General features: G+C 28.1%; 2 protein-coding genes across 8 annotated transcripts; both read left to right on the top strand.

The window, feature by feature from the left end:
• Positions 1 to 1,035: 1,035 nt before the first annotated feature.
• On the top strand, positions 1,036 to 3,715 carry LOC103572951 (CCAAT/enhancer-binding protein gamma). Of its 2 annotated transcripts, XM_008551774.3 has the most exons (5): positions 1,036 to 1,174; positions 1,301 to 1,428; positions 1,949 to 2,050; positions 2,883 to 3,039; positions 3,124 to 3,715. In XM_008551774.3, exons 3-5 carry the CDS (start codon positions 1,949 to 1,951, stop codon positions 3,228 to 3,230), a joined length of 366 nt encoding a protein of 121 aa, XP_008549996.1. In that variant the 5' UTR covers positions 1,036 to 1,174; positions 1,301 to 1,428; the 3' UTR covers positions 3,231 to 3,715. The 2 variants fall into 2 exon arrangements, with proteins under 2 accessions (XP_008549996.1, XP_008549995.1); XM_008551773.3 differs by lacking the exons at positions 1,036 to 1,174; positions 1,301 to 1,428 and adding an exon at positions 1,587 to 1,708.
• A 930-nt stretch (positions 3,716 to 4,645) lies between these two features.
• Positions 4,646 to 18,493, top strand: LOC103572952 (guanine nucleotide-binding protein G(s) subunit alpha). 6 transcript variants are annotated; one of them, XM_008551777.3, is made up of 12 exons: positions 5,740 to 6,616; positions 6,699 to 6,761; positions 7,807 to 8,629; positions 10,031 to 10,103; positions 10,311 to 10,365; positions 10,639 to 10,758; positions 11,470 to 11,567; positions 14,878 to 14,932; positions 15,029 to 15,102; positions 15,187 to 15,366; positions 15,665 to 15,869; positions 16,433 to 18,493. In XM_008551777.3, the coding sequence occupies exons 3-12, from the start codon at positions 8,470 to 8,472 to the stop codon at positions 16,577 to 16,579; spliced, it is 1,167 nt and encodes a 388-aa protein (XP_008549999.1). In that variant the 5' UTR covers positions 5,740 to 6,616; positions 6,699 to 6,761; positions 7,807 to 8,469; the 3' UTR covers positions 16,580 to 18,493. The 6 variants fall into 6 exon arrangements, with proteins under 6 accessions (XP_008549997.1, XP_008549999.1, XP_008550002.1 ...); XM_008551775.3 differs by lacking the exons at positions 5,740 to 6,616; positions 6,699 to 6,761 and adding an exon at positions 4,646 to 5,136; XM_008551780.3 differs by lacking the exon at positions 6,699 to 6,761 and having other exon boundaries at positions 5,740 to 5,875.
• The last annotated feature ends 1,748 nt before the right edge of the window (positions 18,494 to 20,241 follow it).

The raw sequence follows: 20,241 nt of genomic DNA, 5'->3' as shown, positions 1-20,241 counted from the left end.
TTGAATGTACAGTTAAAAAAAAAACCTTTATTATCCGTTAGAGAATAAATTATCAATTACATTTATCTTGTAATTATCTATGCATCAATACGTCAATTACTTGTATACAAATCAAAAAAATACTCTTGAGAACAGAATCTTTCTTGATTGAAAATTATATTTTTGTCTTGATGATCATGACAAAATATATTTATGTTTCAATGTCATTTCTTCTTTATTTGAATTCGTATAATTTTTCAATAAAAAAAATTTTTTTTATGTAAAGTCTCTAACTGATTTAAAAAATTATTTGCCCAAGTAGCACACTTGGCTTTATGGCACCTATAAGATACTAGTTTTGAAGCTGTTTATTTAAAATATCGACAAGACACCAAAATGTTGACAAAACAATTATAAATTTATGTCACCGAAAAAATATCTGCTTAAAAAACTTGGTACAAGTGACGATAAAAAGTAAATTAAAAATAATTGACAAATCAGTAATCTAAATGTTTTTTTAATTGAAATAATTTTTTGAACCGTGCGTTTGTATACTGGGTCTTTGGAGGAACAGTCAATTTAAAAAACAAATTCGCTTTTCAATTATTCTTCAATTTTTGTTAAGAACAATTTTAAACTTTTGACTTAGACAACTTCAGGGCTATGTTTTAGACACTTCATGAAGTAATCCAGAACTTTTTTCAGATTTTTTTAAAACTTGACTGTTTTCCAAAAGACTCAGTGCATATGTCGTGTCTCGAAAAATGTAGTGTACACACGCAGGATTAAGACAAGAAAAAGAAAAAAAATTTTCTTTGACAATCCTTTTAAAAGACATTTTTATGACATCTCTAAGTTGTCTCTGTTTTACTTGAGTAATAATTAAAACAAAAAGATAATATTCAAAACAAATTTTAAAATAAAAACCGCCAATAAATTTAAATTTAAAGAATTCATCAATTTATTTTTTAAATGTTGGTATTTCTGATCATTGGTAATTACTATAGTAAATTTAATATATTCTAATTCTTCCTATATATGAATACCTATACACATATATGTCATCAAGAGAAATTACCACGCGCCAGATCGACACGCGATCTTTTATTTGTTATTAATTCGCATTGGAGATTGCATCATTCTCCAATTCAGTAAAGAAATTTTCATTGCACAAGAATCACTGACAAGATAATAAGTAAATTTTATTGTTGTTCAAATAAAACATTTTTTAAATTTATAGTGTACTTATAAAATTTTTTTTTTTAATTGAACAATTTTTATTAACGTAAACGTGAATCATCTTTTTGTGTTTCATTACAAGTTCATACGTCCAATAACTGGATTTTATTTCAAACGTCAATTTTTTTTCCTGACAATTATTATATTGGAGTGCGATTAAAAAAATTTTTCGATAAGTAATAAGTATATCGAGCAATTAAATAAATAAAGGTTAGTATGTTAGTATTAATTGTCTTAATTAATTTTTTTTTTCCTATTATTTTTTTTTGTGTCACAACATGATGACAGACCAATAAGGCCTTGCTTGACCGTGTAAATTTCCAGTGTCTCGTAGAAACTCCATTTAAAAAACATCGATCACAAGTTCACATACACAAGAACATTTTTAAATGCTTGCTTCATAAATAAATCTTTATTTATTCTTATATTACTATTCATATATGTGTATGTGGATATATTTTTTATGTAAAATTTCAAACATATGACACAGGTGGACTCGATCTTTAATTTTTCATTATCTTTAAATGTTTAAATATAAATATCTTTTAGATTAATAGATAAGACTAAATTATTCTTTAATGATAAATAAAAGGAAAAAAACAGTATTTTACTTGATAGACATACGCATATTTGCTAATCTATTTTATCTTAATACTTACACAGTTGTTAATATATACTATGATTAGTTATATTTAATAAAAAAATTTAATTGTTTGTTTATTTATTACAGATGGCACCCAAGAATAAGGAGAACACGAGTAACCGCAGAAAAAAAGGAAGTGATGATGATGACGATGTTGATTATCGCCGACGACGTGATAGAAATAATCAGGTTAATATTTTATTTATAATTATAATTATTCATTTATATTAAATGTATTCTATAATAGTTATGATACTGAAATCACTCGACGTTTGATGATTTTTTAATTTTTTTAAAAAGGATAAATTTTAAAAAATAAATATTTCAAAAAGTTTCGCCTATAGGCCAGTTTTTCAAACCGGGTTTTTTTTTTTAACAGATATACCAGCAATTCTGATTTCAATCTTGATAAAAATAAACCCGGTTTTAAAAACTGACCCATAGTTTTAATAAGTTTCTACATGTGTACATTTGTAGTTTTTTATTTTAAGGGCATTCTCAGTCATTGACCCACAGTTTTTAAAAATATTCAATGACCTTGAACTGAAATAAGTATTAGAATTTTATTAATTAATTTCAAAAAAATCAAAGCATTAATTGAAAAAAGGACACGAAGTTACGATTTCGCCGAGATATAAATTTTTAAAAAAATTACTCACAGTTGTTATCAATTAGAAGTTAAACGAAATTTGATAAATAAATTTTAGCCTATAAGATTTGAAAATTCAAATTGTAAAATTGACATAAAGATTTTACTGAAATTTGTTTACCAAATTTCATGTAACTCCTAATTGAAATTAACTGTAAATAATTTTTTTACAAATCTATGTCTCGGTGAAATCGTCCCTTTTTTCAATTAATGCTTAAACTTTATTCAAATTAACTATCAAAATTTGAGAATGGCTTCAAATTAAAGTGTTGAAAAAAATTTTTAAGTTGTTAATTGTCTACTCACTTCAGGATCAATAAGGATCAATGATATTTATGAATTATGCTTAAATTTTTTTGTTTCAATTTGCAGGCAGTTAAAAGATCGAGAGTAAAAAGTAAATTAAGAACACAGCAGACCTTAGAACGTGTTAATCAATTAAAAACAGAGAATGAATTGTTGGAAGAAAAAATAAAAATGCTGAGCAAGGAATTGGGTTTTTTGAAAGATTTATTTTTAGCTCATGCAGGTAATTTATTAATATAAATTTATATATAAGTCGTAAATAATTTAAAAATTTAAATAATAAAGTATTTAATGTTATTTTCAATAGGTACCAATTCAAATCCCGCAATAAATCTTCAGGATATAGACATAAATGCAATTTTAGCAAATGATTCAGAATCTGATTTCAAGAGTAATACGAAGGTTGATACGTAATTTTTATGACATTAATTATTAATGAAAGAGCGTGAAAATAATTGAGTCTATCTGCGAATCATGTTATTTTATGATGATGATGATGATTCCGGTTAGAGATATGACTGTCTTTGTGCGGCAAGTTGTGCATCTTGAAACGATGCCAATTTTGGTGATTGAGTTTGGCATGGCGTGCTCTAAATTTTTATTACATTCAATTTGATAAATCAACAACAACAACAAAAACAACAAATAATATATTTTAAAAAAATAAACAAATATAATATTTAAACTTCCGCACGCTAAAACTACTTTATGAGTACTTACTATACACATATTTATTAAAACATGTGAGATTACATTTGCCATTAGTGTCCAGGTGGAATTTTATTAGACATTAGAAAATCTTAAATATTATACAAAAATCTTTAAATATTTTAATTAATATACATTGTATATTATATAAGTAAACATAGTTTATTATAAATAAATATATTTTTTAAATACTTGAAGCTGTATTAAATCAAACGCATTAGTCATTACTGATTAAAAAAAAAGTCTGTATTAATGTTTAATATTAATAAAAGATTATAAATTTTTTTTTATATAAATATGGATATGAAATTTAATGAATAATATTTTTATTTCCAGGTAATAGTTGTAAGATCGTTAATACTAAGAGTAAAAAAAATAATTTATATTTCCAATACTTGGAGTCCTCGGTCAAATAGTTACATAAATATACACTGTAAAAAAAATCGGGGTAAATCCAGGCGGTGTAAGTGTTGAAGTTCAACGCGGAATATAATCTCATAAAGTTCAAACGGTGTAAATATTCTTTACCGGTGTTAACATATTTTACTTTGTGAATATTTTTAAGTACTTGATCACTACAGCTAACGAGTATTTCATTAATAAATTAAATTATTAGTGATTGAAATGGTGGGAGTAAAATTGTGTGATTTTTAAATAAATTACGTATAGCATAAATAATTATTTAAACAAGTACATAACAAAATTTCAATTTCTTCCAGATAATTCTCAGTAAATTTTTATACATATTTTTTTTCTAATTTCTATACGTGGAATTTTTTTTTACACCGACTTAACACCGATGTGAAATTGGGTCCATTTTTAACACCGCTCTTTTTACAGCGTATATGTGTGTGTGTGTGTGTGTGTGTGTGTGTGTGTGTGTGTGTGTGTGTGTGCATACGTATATTGATAACAGCCGAAATGAACCGATCGATCCTCGAACTGTTAGTTCGTCGACAGTAAGCGGCAGTGCTGTATAAAAATGACATAAAACCCGTGGATTAAAGAGCAAGAGCATGCGTTGTACATATAAACTTGTTATAGAGATGCAATAGGGAGATTGGTCCCACGGGGACATGGGTACCGCGGTAAATCGATACACGTATGGAATCTTTTAGCCCGCCTGACTACTCGGCACAATCTGTATTGGTGGGCGATGTGATTGTGGAGTGAGCCGTCGTGCAGTGGTGGGCATAGCAGCAGCAGCAGAGACACAGACGACGACATGTTGGCTACAGGGAACACCTCGCCTCGGACTTTACGGTCGCGAGTTTCCTCGGGAATCCTTGAGTGAGGTGGGCGCGAGCGAGCCTGAGACCGCGGTTCGAGTACGCGAGTGAGGCGCGAGGAGGAGGTACACGCGACGGACTTGTGCGGTCCGTCCGACGACGAGATCGTAACGCTTGGACCCTAGTGTATGGTGCGGGGGCGGCCTGTGTCCGTCATTTTTTTTTCTTTTTTTCACCGTGTTACATACACTTGTTATACTCACATACACTCCTCAATAAATATATATATATATATACAAATATATAACAAATACGAATAGGGCGGAGGGATGATACCGTTCTTGGAGGCCTGGTTTTAACATTCCAACTTTTGTAGCTAGATGGTAAATATTGGTAACATTAATTGTTAAATTAAATATTATATACATAAATATATATATATATATATATATATATATATATATATAGCAGGTATATATATGTACGTGCCATATATAAATATATATATATATATATATATATATATACTTTGGGAGAGATACAATACTTACCGTCAAGTCATACGTCAGTCGTTTCTAGTATACGTGAGTAAATGTGCGTGCGCGCGCGTGTTCTGTAATACATCTATATATATATATATATATATATATATATATATATATATATATATATATGTATATTTATATATATGCATTTATGGATAATATCTAGGGTGTGTAGATATATATTTATAGTGACATATAAGTACAGAGTAGGTTTAAAAATCTAGATAAATTAGAAATAAAAAATATTTCGGAGTAAAAAATTTAAATTAAATGGAGGATTAATTTTGAGGAAAAGTTCGTGAGTGTCAGATTCTTGGCGCAGACAATTTTTAAGTGAATGGGGATTGGAGTAGAGGGTGTATCTAGTGTGTAATACATATATATATATATATATATATATATATATATATATATATATATATATACATAAAAAAAATAAAGTAAAGACGAGGCATTGTTGGAGACTTGAGGCTGTTTAAATAAAGTGAGACCGTGGCATAGGCTGATATATGAAGTAAAGTGTGTGTTGGTTTTATGTGTGGCGTAGAGTAATTACGAGGAGGTGGATATGAAAATAGTGAGCAAGTATATTTAAATGTTTAAACTTGAGTCGTGTATACTGATTACCGTTGAGTGTTGGACTGTATAGTAGTAAAACTTGAGATCAGAATATATGAAAGAGTAGGGGACGAGAAATAACGAGACGAGGTTGTATCTCGATGAACACGCGCCTCCGTGTGTCATCGTTGTCGTCGTCGTCGTCATTGTCGTCGTAGCTTGTCACTCTCCTCGATTTATAACTACATAACTATAACTAACTAACTTACTACCTAACTATTTAAACTGAACACATTACATCAGTACGCCAACAATTCAAGTAAAGGTGTGTCATCAATACTCCAACTCGATAGGGACAAATATAAATAATAATAAAAGTGAATTAAATATTTATCGAGATTCGTCCTATCAAACATAACAGTGATACGTAAAATTAATAGTACAGAAAAAATACAACAAATAACTAATCATATAAGTAAATAAATATATATAATCTATAATGGACGTTGACTTTAAATTTATTAATAATTTCGGTGGCTTGATGGTAGTTCGCCTGAGGTACATCTACTGATCTGTCGTTCCGAGAGTTAAGCCGGCGACTTTTATTATAAAACCAGCAACTGGAAAACTGAAAAAAATTAACCGACTAAAAAAATTTATAAAAATAACTAATACTAAAATAAAAGTTTTAGAATAACAGCAAAAGACCTCCAAGTGTCATTAGAACGTGTGGCATTAGAGAGGGCAAGTCAACCAAAACGTTTGTTTGTTATTTATTTTTTTACTTAACTACTTTTTTTTTACTCATTTTAATTTTCTTAATATTTTTTCTCGCGATCTAGTCGTTCTATCGCGGCCAACTTACACGGGCAGCAGCACCACCTAATCCAGCGGCAATCGACGAGGTGCGGCAAATAATATTTTATAAATTTAAAAAAAAATTTATTTATTAATCGCAACAATTATCACAATAATTTAAATAAGTAACAAAAACAAATTTTCAGTGTATGAGTGTATCAGGTGGAATAATTTACATCAAGTACACGACCTAGACCGACATAGACCTACCAGCAGTGGTAGTGTCAATAATAATATTAATAATAATAATAGTAATTATTATTATTATTATTATTATTATTATAATTATTATTAATGTATCAGGCAGAATAGCAAAGAAAAGGTGCTACAGTATTGTGTTGATCAAAGTGGTACGTGATATATATTGAGCAATATATTCTGCCAGTTCGTTGGTCACGTTGGTGGTCGGTTGATTATCGCCCTTTTTTAAAACTACCATCACACACGCGGCTGCCGCTTCAACAGGCATCACCTACACTGTCCAAAACATCAGTTCAGTATGGTCTCCTTGTCGTTGTGTTGTGTTATGTTATGTTATAACAGTACCTAGACTTGCTTAGACTAGACCCAGAGTCAGAGTATCAACCAACCATCAAGTCTGTCAGTGTAGTGTACAGTGGGTGAGATAGCTATGGTTTTACATGTACACCAGTACACCGAATTTAAGGTGTAAAGGGGTTGATAGTGTAAGGTAACGTGTATTGTGTGTAATAGGTGTTTAAAATAAAAGAGAACGCGCGCGCGCGCGCTCGGTTATCACCATCCCCCATATAACTCTACTCCATATCACCCCATTTGTCAGAGTAGAGGAAAAAATAAAAAAAAAAAGGTGCCCCGGAACTGGGGTTTAAAAATACGTGAGAGATATAGAGTAATAAAAATATATAATACAAGTAGAGTGGGAAATAGGGGTAGGTTGGAAAAATAATTTTTTTTTTTTTTGAACGGATCGAAAGCGAAAGAGACCGCGGGAATTACGAATATAAAATACGCCCGTGTTAATAATTCTGACGCCTTTAGTGCGACAAGCAAACAGATAAGAACAAGTTGTTAAGGTGTATTAATAATAATAATTGTTATTATTGTTGTTAGCTGTTGCTGGTGCTGGTGATTTAGTTGCTGTCGTTGGTCTGCCAGTGAAGGAAGAAGAAGATACCAGTGAAGGTGGAGGGGCCTGGGGCAGACGAGGACGAGGAAGAGGAAGAAAAAAAAAAGAAGAAAAAGGTGTTGGTGCCGGTGAAGGTTAATTTGTTAATTCTGGATAGGAAACGTAAAAAATATATATTTTTAATTAAACATTTAGTCAGTGAAATTTTAATTATTTATATTGATAGTAGATACGGCAAGTGCAGCTAGAGATATGGTGTAAAGATATCAGTCAGTTATTAATACCTCTATTCATTTTTATTATTAATTAATTAATATTTTGTAATAGACAGTGATCGCCGATTCTGCTGAGTGTAGGGAACAATGTAATTCTATGTGCTATTCGTCGTTTATTTGGGAGAGTACATAAACAAAACGATGTTTATATAATAATAATATTATTGTTGTTATTTTGGCAATAATCACGGGCGGTATACTCGTAAGTGTTTAAATATCAGCCAGATAATTGCTAGTTATATTGTTTACAAAAAATATTACTGATATTAATTGTAATAATATTGTCATGCAACAAAAGTGAGTGGTGTTGAGTGTAAAAGAATAATAATACATAATAAAAATAATAATAAGGAATAGAAAAATAACGCGTGTATGGGCCTGTGTGTGAGTGTCATGGGGTGCTTCGGCAGCCAAAGTAGCAAGGCCAGTCAGGATGATAGTAAGAACCAGAAGAGGCGTTCAGACGCTATTACTAAACAATTACAAAAGGATAAGCAGATCTACAGAGCCACCCACCGGCTGCTGTTACTTGGTAAGATATATTTTTATACATTATTAACGTTCCTGAAGATCAAAACGTTTTTCGCGCAACGAAAAATAAAAATGGAAAGTAAAAAATTTACTGGATGACTAGAAATGTTTCGCATGTAAATGCTGGTATGTCAGCGGAAAATCTTAGACTACCCCTAATCCCCGGAATAATCCTTTAAGCAGTCGAATTACATGAATTTTTTTTACTTTTGTTGCGCGAAAAACGTTCCGATCTTCAGGGACATCATTATTGATGTTGTTGTTATTATAATTATTTGTAATAATTATACTAATTATAAATTATTGATCGATTGATTAATTAACTAATTAATTAATATTATAATTGATGTAATTAAATTAAGATAATTAAATGCATGGATGAATGGATGGTTGGATAAGCAAAGGAATGGATGAATGGATAAGAGAATGGATGGATAGATTATTGTATGGGTGAATGGATGAATGATTAAATAGTATGAATGGAAATGAGTAAAAAGTAAAAAATAATATATATTTTTTTGTGATGTATACTGAGAGTTATGTAGTTAGTTTGGTTTAATCGAAACGAGGCAAACAACCATCCGCAACTGTGGCATAAATTCTCTCTCAACTTTCTATTTTTGCAACGGTGCGTTTTATATACGACACTACGTGTATACATATACTAATATACATCATCACGGACGATGTTCCAATTGGATCCAAGAGCCTTACGTCTAGTGTATGACAGGGGGTCGTATACCAACAGCAACAGCATAACTGAAGCATAAGCATAAGCTGTACTGAGTTTCTGCCCGCGAATGACGGAGACGATCAACAAGAGCAAGAAGAAGAAGAAGAAGAAGAAGAAGCAACAGCTGTCGACGACATTATTCCTTGGCATATAATTATCATATATGACATGAGTAGTTGATTCTCCCAGGTTTTACGGCAAATAATAATGATGATAAATATATATTTATAGAAACTTATTGATAATAAAAATATCGATCGGTTATTCAAATTTTATCAACGTTAACTACACAGAAAAAAAGGATTTCTTGGTACAAATAATTGTTACTCGATTTAAATAAATTTTTACTTGCCCTGAGAAATTTTTTGCATTATAAATTCAAAACTAAAATTGTTTTTGAGCGGAAAAAAAATTTTATTGAGCCGAGAAGATTCTTCTAGACCTAAGAAAATTTTTCTTTTCATTTCATAATGCAAAATTTTTTTGAGTAAAAGAAGAAATCTTTTTTTTCCGTGTAGTCGTAGAATAATGGGTGTACTTATTTTTATTTTATTAAAGATTGATCATTATAAATTATTAATTATTATTTATTATTTACAATAATTATATTATGAATGTATTATGGTACTTATTGTAATTTAAATTAATAATTGCAATTGATGTTTACAGGAGCGGGTGAGTCCGGTAAAAGTACTATCGTCAAACAAATGAGAATATTGCACGTCAATGGCTTCAGTGAAACGTGAGTTGTTAATTTTATTATTATTTATTTACTTTTTTTTTGTTTGTTATTATCCCACTTGTGACAGTTAATCGGACAATGCGATTTTTAAAATCTGTCAAATTTCCCGACAATTTTTAATTTATTAAAATACAAATAGTTTTATTGCTAATAATTGTGACTAATTATTAATAAATTAATTTAATTTAATTTATCAATTATTAATAGGGAGAAGCGTCAAAAAATTGAGGATATAAAGAAAAACATACGAGATGCTATCGTGGTAAGTGTTTATAATAAAAACATATATATATATATATATATATATATATATATATATATATATATATATATATATATATATATATATATATATATATATATATATATATATATATATATATATATATATAAAGTATGATAAATTTTTTTATCAGTAATGATTTATTAATGACATCTCAATTGTTGAATTACGATGATAAAATAACGATCAACTATATATTAAATAAAAAAAAAATGTATACAAATATATTATATATGATAAAATTTATTTCAGACGATAACAGGTTGTATGAGCACATTGGTGCCACCCGTGACGCTTGAGGATCCATCAAATCAAAGTAAAGTTGACTACGTGTTGGATGTATCGTCTTCCCCAGACTTTGATTACCCTCCGGTGAGTCAGCAGTCGCCAGTTTCTGTACCACAATATTATTTCTTTCTTACATTGCTACATAAAATTAGAGTACACGTGTACAATCATACATTTTTATACTATTATTATTATCAATATATTTATATACGGCCTAAAAAATGAATACGTAAAAGATTCAGCATTAGTGGAGCTTAAAAAATTTTTTTAATCGCCAGTATATGTATAGATATAAATAAAATAAATGTAAAAATATAAAGAGAACGAGTAGGAAAACGATGATGATAAATATATACATAGAATGTTGTGTATATCTTTATGATAGACACATGGCTAAGTCCGAAGCCCAACGCTTCAATAATCGAAGGACAGAAATGGGCTTTTGGTCAATCGATTAATCGAAGTAACGTCGAACCAAGAGAATATTTATTAATAAAATCTGATGTACGCGCGGGCGCGTTATGAACCTGGTGAACCGACCATCAAGAAACTCGGTTAGGTACATCATGGATGTTATATCCATTCCACACTTGTCAACAATATCATCTAATTTTTTTTTTCTTATTATACATTTATTTTTTTTATCATTTAAATCTTCATTTTTTATTTATTTATTTTAATATTTTTAAATCAGCAATTTTTTTTTCTTTTAATATCAATCTATATTTATCGATACAAAAATATATATTTATATATAGATGTAATTATATGACAGCTGTGTAAATTTACTTTCAGGAATTTTATGAAATAGTCGAGGCGCTGTGGAAAGACCGGGGTGTACAACAAAGTTTTGAAAGAAGTAATGAGTATCAACTTATTGACTGCGCAAAATAGTAAGTTATTTAAATTTAAAATACTAGTAAATAAACTGACATTTTATTGAGTAATAAATAAAAAATACATATGTAAATTAGTATTAACAAGATAGTAAAAATATTTGTCGTCATACGGATTATTAAAAAAAAAAATTCGTGTGTCTTTAACAAAGTTGCTGTGTTATCAAGTAGCGCACGACACGGTCTGATATCTATGATCATGATAAAAAGGGCGATAACGTAGGCGTTGCGGCACGATAGTATTCACATTGGAGATAAAAAAATATTAAAAAAATATGGTGAATACTTATAATACCGCCTACGCTCTCGATTTTTACTTCCTCCCGGTCTCAGTTCTTCTCATTACCATTTCTTATTACCTCTTACTTTTCGCAGCTTTTTTTCTTATCCATTTCTTCATTTATTCTTTTCCTCCTTCTCTTTCTTCTTACTAATCATCAGTATACTTAGCCAATGTAAGATTAAATGTGCGATATAACGTCTCGTTGTTAACGATACGCCAAAAAAAAATGGTTTAAAAAACCGTCGGATAATTTATTCCGGAATATGTTGTATCGGGATCGACGATGATGTAGTAAAATTCCCAGTAGGTGGTGTAATATATATATATATGTACAGAAGAATAGCAAGGTGGTTGCTAGAGGGACACTGCGGGGTACATACTGAGTAGAGGCATTAGTTTGCTAGAGTCGTTTGTCGCCAATAACTGAGACAATATCTCTCAACGAGGTAATCGCTTTGCATAATAGTATATATTATACATACATATATACATATATAGATATATACACAGTATATACTAGTACGATCTACTTTTATTTGACGGCAAGCTTTAAAAAAATTTTTTATCAACATTTTTAGTTACATTGTTTTGACTTTTATTACCAGATAATGTAATTTATTAGATATGATAAATTAAAATAATGTTCCCTCTATTATAACATATATATTTTATTTTTTTATTTTATTTATTCATTTTGATTTATACCTTTATTTAATAGTTTGTTATTTTTTTCTTATTTTTTATCATCATAGACACGTTAAGTTTCGTATAATCTTGTTTTCTTATATGTATATGACCTTGTCTCGATTGCCTATGACTTTTATGGCTAGTTTATAATGTCAGTTCATTACAAACGCTTCTTCCTACCTATATACCCAATGTAACAACTCACCAGTGGATATTATGTTTATATATACGATACCTTGTGACTTGTTTTCGCGCGCTCATATTGTTCAATGCTTTAATTATACCAACCGACGACTATTTTTAGCTCGCAGTTTTATCCGTATCCCCCGCAATAGATGCAACTTTATAGCTTGTGTTGTAACATATGCAAGTTATTTTTTTTTTTTTTAATTAGTCAGTTTAACACAGGATATTACAAACAATTAATAAATAAATTATTTACTAAAATGAAACAGTCATAAACATTTTTAAACCTAGAAATTAATAGTAACATCTCAGCTAATATAATTTAGCAAAAGAAAAAACATTGTGATTTTGAATATAAATACATATTTTTATATGAATAAACAATGTGAGCTTTACCCTCGGCAATTTAACGTTCATCCCGTTTTTCTTTTCCCGTTTGTTGGATAGAGAAGCTGCTGCGGGAAACGAAAAGGCTGTCGTTTATAAATAGCGAGTGATATTTATAGAAAAGTATCGAAAATGTTGAAGAAGCGTGTAGATACTCGCAAGTATACATATATATTATATAATATAGATATAAGTAAAATCTCGTGCCGGTTTTTCCTCGTACACTTGTTCTACTCAGATCCCCTTGTCTACCCATATATCATCTTTTTCCCTTGAGGCTTATTCATCAAAATTTATCATATTTAAAATCTATTTTATAATACGAAAATCATCATAAAAAATTTTTATATTTTAAATTAAAAACCAATAGCCAATAAATATTCTATATGCTTATATGTATATATTGTAAAAAAAAAACCTGGGTAAGTCCAAGCGGTGTAGGTATTAAAATTTTCGGTGTTAAATTTCAAAACCGAAAGTGACATTAAAATAGCACCACCGCCGGTGTAAATATTCTTTACCAGTGTCGAAAAATTTCCCGCTGTTAAAATATTTTACTTTGTGAATATTTTTACGTACTCGATCACTATTAAGTTAAACAGTATTTTTTTTAATTGATTAAATTATTGGTGATTGAAATGGTGGGCGTAAAATTGTGTAATTTTTTAATTAATTACGTATAACATAAATAAGTACATAGCAAAATTTAAATTTCGTCCAGATAATATTCATTAAATTTTTATACTTTTTTATATGGAATACATTTTTTTTTCTATTTTCTATACGTTGAATTTTTTAACACCGCCAAATTACACCGCCTGCACCGGTGTTATTTCATTTTAACACCGCGCGGTGTTAAATTGATTCTATTTTTGATACCGCTCTTTTTACAGTGTGTTTGTAACAAACCTCATACATAAACGTTAATATTAAATAATAATCCAGTATTGAGGATAATAAAGTTGATGTAATCATGTCAATGCTAAGAATTCTGTTATTAATTAATCCGACAATAGTGATTTATAGATAGTTATTAGTTATTGTTGGGTTTAGCTTCTCGGTATTATCATCAATTGCCGGGGTTTGTCTTTATACTCCCTTTTACTAGTAGGTACATGTTATATCTAGTATGTAGTTACATTATGTGATATTGTATATATATATTTATAGTATGTATGTCTAATGATATATATCTCAGGATAGAGGTAAAGTGTGTAGTCTAGTGTAATGTATAAGTATAGAACAAGAAGTAAAGGTGTAGAAGGGCCTCTTACTACTACACCAAACTATATATATATATATATATATATATATATATATATATATATATAAAGACTAGTAAAGTATGTGGGGGTGTAGATGTAGCGTGCGCTCACTCGCTCGGTCACCGAGAATAAGGCTGCTATGGAGTATGGAGCGAATAGAGAAACTCGGGGTTAGGGTAGAACACCACCACCGCGGCTGCTACTGCTGGCATCGATCGATTTACCTCCTCGTCCTCTTGCCATCGCTCACTATCCTCCAATTTTATTCTTCTACACTCTTCAGTATTCTCATATATCCGACCTGTTTTGTATTTTATTTTTATTATATATTTTTTGAAATATTATAATAACAATAAAATGATGAAATAAAAAGATGATTATTTTTAATTTAATTATCATATCTTTATTAATTTTGAATATACAATAAGATAATTGTTATATTTTATAAAATATTTGTTTTAATTTATCTTTTATTTATTTATTTATTTTATTTTTTCAGCTTTTTAGATAAGGTTGCCATTGTAAAAAAACCAGATTACTCACCGACTGAACAGGTACATTTTAATTTTAATTATAATATTCTTTATGTTTAAAAATATTTATAAAAATAATTTAATTAACAATTTCTTTGCTCACTTCCTTTTTAAAAGGATATCTTAAGATGTCGAGTTCTTACTTCCGGTATATTCGAAACGCGGTTTCAAGTCGACAAAGTCAATTTTCAGTAAGTTTACTTTAGCTATTAATTACAAAGCTCTTTATATTCAATTTATATTTATATAATTATTCAAATAAACACTTTTTAAAGCATGTTTGACGTCGGCGGGCAACGAGATGAAAGAAGAAAATGGATACAGTGTTTCAATGATGTAACAGCAATTATATTTGTCACTGCATGCAGTAGTTATAATATGGTACTCAGGGAAGATCCAACAAAATTGAGATTAAGAGAAAGTCTTGATCTATTTAAAAGTATTTGGAATAATCGGTAATATATATCTATATATATATATGTATACATTTTTTTTTAATTAATTACTAAATTAAAAATGATACTGAAATTAACCAACGTCTAATAATTTTTGGATTTTTTAAAAACGATAAATTATAAAAAATCAAATGTTTCAAAAAATTGCACCTGTAGTCTTTTAAATTTTCTTCATGTGCAATTTTTTTTTAATTGAATTGCAGAAAAAAAAATCCGAAATTTGTCAATTGTCTGCTAACTTCAGGATCGTAATTAAAATTTATGAGATACTATTTTTTTTTTACTTTTTTTGTTACAGGTGGCTTCGAACGATATCAGTAATTTTATTCTTGAATAAACAAGATTTATTAGCTGAAAAAGTGAAAGCAGGTAAACATAAATTGGAGGATTATTTTCCTGAATTTTCACGATATCAAACGCCAGTTGAACCTGGCGTCGTTGCGGAACCAACAGAAGCACCTGAAGTAATACGAGCTAAATATTTTATACGAGATGAATTTCTTGTAAGTTTTTTTTTTCTTATTTTAAAAAGAAAAATTATTTATATACTTGAAATAATTAAAACATTAGTGATATATTTTGGGCATAATTAAAGGCACAACTGATCCTTATCAGTAATTAATTTATTGACGATATTTGTTGGTTTTATGCACCGCCGTCTTTAGGCCAATTCTACAATAGTTAATGCAAAGCTTAAAAATGAATTGCTTACGTTAATATTTTTAACATTTAAATTAGAAACATTGATGTATACATTGATTGCAGAATTGGTCTCAATAGATCTTAGATCTTGAGGAAAGATAAAAAAAAATTATTATTATTACTAATTGATGTTCTTTTCAATTAGAAATTCAAAAATGGAAAAATTAAAATTTTGAATTTTTTTTATATGCCCTTACGGTATTAGGATTTTTTCTTACTAATTATTTACTAATAAGGATCGGATATGCCTTTAATTATACCCAAAAAATAAGTACCGATCAAAGCATAGATACATTTTGAAACTATTAACAATAAAATTAGTAATATAATTAATTCTAAATATTTGTATTAATTATAATTTCAGCGCATCAGTACAGCTAGTGGAGATGGAAAACATTACTGTTACCCACACTTTACGTGCGCAGTCGACACGGAAAACATCAAGAGAGTATTCAATGACTGCCGTGACATAATTCAACGTATGCATCTGCGTCAATATGAGCTCTTGTGACTTCATTCCTGCCGTTGCTTACAATTAGTGTCGTCTGCCCAACTTAAATTATTTTCCATTCACAACCCTCTCTACATTGCCTCGAATTAACAAAAAATATAATAATAATAATAAATAAATAAATAATTATAATTTAAGTAAAAAAAAAAAACTAAAAATAGTAACACAAGAAAAAGAAAGATTTAAATGAATTAACGCCAAATATCTAGGCAACTATTATATTACTGTCGAGATAAAAGTACTTTCAATTTATCGAGACATAGATAAATAAAGAGAGAGAGAGAGACCGAAGGAAAATTAATAATAATTATAATTTAAAAAAAAATAATAATAATAATAATTAATTATAAATGCGTACACGTAAAAATAATTAATATACATTTAATGTATGAGCAGTGATGGGTCAATGTCATTCGTGGCATATTTAATTACATCTTGAAATAATAATAATAAAAAATTAATCTTGTCTCCGAAGAGAAGCTTCACCAAATCAAATAAATAATGGAGGGTTAAATTTAAATAAAATCGAATTAACGAATGTTTCTCCTTGATCGGCCGGCAGATATTTTATATTAAAAATTTTTCTCTTTTTTATTTTAAATTTATATTATTTTATTGTACAGTCGACTACCCATTATAAGCCTGCCCTTCAAAAGCCTCTTCCCCTCAATCGGTAGGTACTGAGTCCAGATTCCCCCCCTTAACCACTTTATGAGTTTCATACCAGACATCCCGTTATAAGCCTCTGTTGAAATTGTTAAAATTATAAACTAACAATAGAAAAAAATATCAAAATTCATAACGAAAATTTATTATCGATGTTTCGCGAATAATTTAATCAATATTAAGTAAAATATAATTTATTGCTGCTAATTGTAATCATTGATTACAATTAAAGCTTCTATTACAATTGAACAGTTTTATTGAGGATTGTGTCCATCAATAAAATTATTGTTATTAGTACTGTAATTAATACCGCTGTCATTATAATTTTTTACATCACAATTATTATTAGTGTAAAAAGATAAGTATTTATTTTATCGCTATAAGCACTCGAAAAATCGGGATACTGACGTATGTAACAAAACGTGAATATGACGTTTAAAATCCCATAAAATAAAACAGGCTTATAACGAGTAGTCGATAACGAAACTTAACGCACGGTGGGGGGACTGAAATTCAAATAAAAATTTCTCCTGCGTTCCCTAGACCAGGCTTATGACGGGTAGTCGACTGTGTTTAGATATTTTATTTAAATTAAACGTCAAAATTTAAATACAATAATTATATTATAGAGGCTCGCCGAAAAAGCAACAAAAATAATTATTTATTTTTAATTATTATTACATCTCAGTTATTTTTAATTACTTTTTTTTTCTCTTGTAAATCCCCACTTAACACACTGTGATTCGTTACCTCGTCGAACAATATTTATAATTCGTATAAAAAGAACCACGTGTTTTTATTGGTGGGCAAGTGAAATAATTGATATTGAACGTGTGTTTGCGAGTTAGTTTTTTAAAATTATTTGTATGAATGGTTTTTTTTTTTTAAGTAATTTACTTTATTCAATACATTTTTTTTTAAACTTCATTGTACATCACAATTGTTATTGTATTACTTTGTTTTGTTTTGTTTTTTTCAATAGTAATTTAACTCCTTCGAAGTGAATTTTAAATAATATATATATAAAGTTTATAATTACGATTATTGTGAATATGAATCTCTTTTTTTTTTTTTGTTAAATAATATGACCGCGTTTATTACACTATTGAATCTCTGTTAACGTTTTAAAACAGTCTTCAATACATTTTTTTAATTATATACCAAACAAAACGACACATTCGTAAAAGTCTTAAGATTACAATTTTCTATTATAAAAAAAAAAAAAAAATTAATAAGTATTTTGTGAGATTTTACAGTATTTCAAGGAGTGTTTTTTTTTTTTTTTAGAAGTGTGCGTACTTTAATTGTATACAGAGCGATTGTAAAATCAATTAGTATAAATAATGTATTTATTATTCAATTTTTTTAGATCACTTATAATTATAAATTATAAAATTGTTTATATCAACTTATATATAACAACTTATTTGTATTTTTGTTTAGTTCTTAAAATAACAATTTTTTTTTTTTACGCAAACAATCGGTCAGTGAAACTGAGTGAGTTTGTAAATAATAATTTGCTAAAAAAGTTTAAAAAAATTCGTAATTAAAAAACCCCCCGCCGGTCAGGAGATTGATGCGGGCCCAGAGGGAGGTTCCATATGTCTCTTCGACGATTTATTTACACGAAGAAATGAATTTTTAAATTTATAATAAATAAATTAGATAAATAAATAAAACAAAGTCGATTTTATTGTACATTTTGGTTTAAATTTAACAATTTTATCGACTCTTCCAACAAATGGAATATATGTGTATGATAAAAATATTAAAATTATATATATAAAAATGAATATTATGTGTGTTTAGTGTGCATATGTGTACAAAATTGTGTACATGTTTTAAATGAAAGAATGAGATATTTTTTTTTTAATATACATATATATTAATATTTTAAACATTAGCGATATTTTTCATAATAAATAACACTTACGTGCGCGCACGCATGCAATTAAAAGAATAATAATAACAGTTGATAATAATAATAAAGTACACTTTTAAAATATTATTATTATTATAATAATAATAATAATAATAATAGTAATAATAAAACGTGATGAGCCGCGTTATGGAATTAATTATTACGTGTATATGTTGAGGTCGGTTATAAAATGGAGTAAAGAAAAAAAAACAAAAAAGGAGTAATGCATTGTGAAAAATTTTTATACGTGCAAAAAAATAATGAAATAATTACCGTAATTAATATAAATTAAGTTATAATAAGTTATAAATGTTAGTTATATATATATTAAATTATATTTGTTCGTATGATATATTAATATTATTATTCATTATTATTATATATACCATCCACAAAATAAATAAATAAATATAATATATAAATTAGACATATATGTATACGGTGGTATAGTAAGCAAGCGAGCGCGCACGAATACGCACATTTATTTTACAATTTTCTTAAAACAAATATTTATCGTTATTATTTAATGAATTACTAAAATTAATTAAACTTCAATAATTTTTTGATAACGACATTTTTTGCTACGCGCAAATTATTTTTCTTAAATTCATTTGCCGCAATACACACGTGCAATTTAATTGTTTAATAAATATTGAGTTATGCATTTTAGTTTATTTTTTTTCTTTCTTTTTTTTTTTTATATATATATTTACATGGATATTTATGCAATGCGAGTTTAATTAAATATTTGGCACAAAAATGTTTTATTAGCGCGTGAAAAAAAAAATCATTTATTTTACGGTTGATTACTAAAGCATTATCATTATCATGATAATAAATAATAAATAGTTAACTATAAAAAAAATGATGAGCTTTGAAAAATACAAAGATGACGAGAGTAAGATTAAAAACTCTTGAATTTGGCTCTTTAACTAAATGATCAGATAAAAAGTAATATAAAACACATGCAATTAATATAATAATAATAATAATCACAGATACTTTTAAATGTAACTCTATTATCGATGCCATTATTGATTAAAAAAAAAAAATAATAATAAATTATATAAAAATT

Source organism: Microplitis demolitor, chromosome 3 (assembly GCF_026212275.2).
Source record: "Microplitis demolitor isolate Queensland-Clemson2020A chromosome 3, iyMicDemo2.1a, whole genome shotgun sequence".
Taxonomy (NCBI): domain Eukaryota; kingdom Metazoa; phylum Arthropoda; class Insecta; order Hymenoptera; family Braconidae; genus Microplitis; species Microplitis demolitor.
The sequence above is the reverse complement of the archived record's forward strand: the minus strand, read 5'-3'. Positions and strand labels throughout refer to the sequence as shown.